General features: G+C 38.8%; 1 protein-coding gene across 1 annotated transcript; it reads left to right on the forward strand.

Annotated features, from left to right (window-relative positions):
• Positions 1–2081: 2081 nt before the first annotated feature.
• On the forward strand, positions 2082–2803 carry LOC129778337 (larval cuticle protein LCP-17-like). The gene is made up of 3 exons (XM_055785204.1): positions 2082–2320; positions 2383–2553; positions 2624–2803. Exons 1-3 carry the CDS (start codon positions 2187–2189, stop codon positions 2688–2690), a joined length of 372 nt encoding a protein of 123 aa, XP_055641179.1. The 5' UTR covers positions 2082–2186; the 3' UTR covers positions 2691–2803.
• Positions 2804–3023: the final 220 nt, after the last annotated feature.

Consider the following 3023-nt stretch of genomic DNA (forward strand, 5'->3'; position numbering starts at 1 on the left):
TACGTTTCATTTCTTGATCTGCTTCCATCTCAATATCCAATTTGTCCTCATCTTATATTTTGTTGTTCTTCCTGCACTTTTTGACGTAGAACTACGTCTTTCAGGAAGGGTGCCAAATCAGAACAGGTCACGTTTTTATGAAATAAAGTTAACGTTAATAACTATTTTCACTGTGAACGAATTCTCAAGATTTGCATACTAATTGAATCGGAAATTCTCTAAGATTTGTTTCATATGCTATACATTACAATTCGCTACTCTCTAGAGGGTTTAAATTCATGAAAACTGGAAGAACTTCCTTTTTCCCATACATTTGTTCTGCCGATTTGTGTGCTAAACCTACCCGTACTTCGAATGCTTATAACTCGAACATTTCTTAACAGATCGGAAAGATGTTCGCATCAATTGATAGGAAATATTTCTACGCGTCTATCACAATTAATTAAATATTATTTTTCATGAGATGAATAATTGAATAACTGTAAAATGTCAAGCATTACATAAACGCCCTAACTGCCATGTTTTGATTGGCCCGATTTACGGTTTCCCCAACACAGATTTCAAAATCAATGTACCTGTGGAAATGCGCTCTGGATATATACATGAAAGTCGGGGGTATTTTGTTCCCACCGAGCTGTGTTTCCCTAACACGGACTTCAAAATCAATGTGCCTGAGGGAATTCGCTTTGTCAAAACATGCAAGTCAGGGGTTTTTTTTTCCCACTGAGCTGTGTTTCCCTAACACGGACTTCAAAATTAATGTGTCTGGGGAATCCGCTATGCAAATACATGCAAGTCGTGGGTATTTTTTACTTTTCTACTTGCTTGTCGTTGTGTAGACCGGATTGTTTCCATAAAACGTACTTTTACACTGAAAAGCCTGGGAAAATCGTCATTTCAAAGACTAGAGGTGAATGAACTTTCGCGGAGCTACGAGAGCTACGTAAACATGAGATGTTCAATAATTTCAAAGGGAAATGTAAAATACAATGATCATTTGACAATTTTTCCGTTCACATATTTTGGTAGTCCTAGGCATCATATCAAAAGTAAAAGGACGTTCATTAAATTTACTTGTAACGGCGAACATAATAAATTTCGATGCATTCTAAAATAATATTCGAAGTGGTTAACACGTGGATTGCATAATATAATTATGTAGTTCTACGTCCAAAATATGCGGTCGTGTCCTAGATACAACCCCTTACATTTTTTTTCTTTTTTAGACTTGCACCTCTCAGTTCATCTGACTCATGTTCCAATTCTTCCGTATGTGTCCTTATTTTTCTTGCAACCTTTGGATTTCATAGGCTTGTTCTTCGATGATGCAAAAATGTTGTTAATGCATCAAGAAATGACTGCGAAGTGAGCACACAAAATTGCATAATTTTTCATGACGCGATTTTGGGATTTTTAGTTTCCCAATTGTTGCCAAAAAACGTGATATGAGAAAGTACCACTACTAATGCTGCTGTATTTTTCAAATACGGCTATTATAGTTTTCGAACTCCTCTCGTCACGACGATTCCGAAAAAATTAAATTTATTTATTCGAAATCGTTGTTCAGTACAAATTGATGATGTTTGTACCAGCTGTATTATCCATATTCTACATTCTTTTCACAAAAATATGAAAACTACTTGAATTTTTCAATACATTTTTTACATTAAACAGATTAGCTTTTTGTACAATGACATATTATCCCAACGAGTAACTATTAAAAATAATTCCCTGTTTCTCATGCAGCCACCCTCCGCCATTCATTCATCGTTGAAGTTGAAATATTGCGCATCACCAATGTCACTCATCCATCTCCCACAAACGAGCTGATGATGATCGCCACGCGTTTCCACACAGACTGTCTCCGCTTGAGGTGGGCTCTCGTAGATGAGAGCAAACAAAAGAACTTGTTAAATAAGTGTGTACTAAATGACGAAAATTAAATAAATACTATCCACTAATATCACACCGAGCTGTGAATGGGGTGGATCTTGAGTCACATCAATTCATTCTTTTTCTTGTTGGTGCTTCTTCTGCTGGTCACTGATCACATAAATTGTGCCACACATGGGGACCGGGATATATAAAGCTTACCAAACTCATCTCGAAGTCACAGTGCCATCCATTGTTATCTACGCTTCGCATTCGTGCCATAGTAGTGTAGAACGGTTCATAGAGCAGCAATCATGAAGGTGTTTATTGGAGTTCTTGCCCTCGCTGTGGCTATCGCCCATGCTGCTCCCGCCAGTCAAAACGAGGCCGAAGCTCCCATCGTTCAACAGGTCTCGGACATCCAGCCGGATGGTAGTTTTAGCTATGCGTAAGTTTGGTTCCATGACTTCGAACGTGAACGTAATCAACGATTTTTGCCTCCCTCCACAGCTTCGAAACTGGCAACGGAATCAAAGTAGAGGACCAGGGAACCATCAAACTAGTTCGTGTCCCCAAAACCGACGATACCGGACGTACGATTGGCGAAGATGAAGTTCCCGTGTCGGTGCAGACCGGTTCCTTCCAGTATACCGCTCCTGATGGCCAAGTCTATACGCTTAAGTATGCAGTTGTCTAGGACATTGGGTGTCCAATGTCGGATCGAATTGATTTGTTTTTTCCTGTTCCACAGATACATTGCGGATGAGAACGGATTCCAACCACAAGCCGATCATCTTCCAGTAGCGCCAAGTGCTTAGAAGAATCGGATCAGCAAACGAACTCCATACTAGTGTGCCAAACAAAACCACAAAAGTCGCCACATGTAATGATACTCCCTTCTGTAAATAAATGCTTCAAAATGATAGCTCAATTAGGCTTTTGAATTGTAAACTACGCAAAAGGAATATAAAACCCGATGATGACGATTTCAGTGAATGAAAAAATGAACGTGATTTATGGAAACTGACGACATTTCGAGACCTACATCTTCAGGACATTTGATCATTTAGTAAAGCAAATTATGAGTATGTGTTTCGCTAAAGGCAAAGGGAATAATGAAATACCTCTTTGATTAATTCAGATGAGAACGT

The sequence above is a fragment of the Toxorhynchites rutilus genome, chromosome 3 (genome assembly GCF_029784135.1).
Source record: "Toxorhynchites rutilus septentrionalis strain SRP chromosome 3, ASM2978413v1, whole genome shotgun sequence".
NCBI lineage: Eukaryota > Metazoa > Arthropoda > Insecta > Diptera > Culicidae > Toxorhynchites > Toxorhynchites rutilus.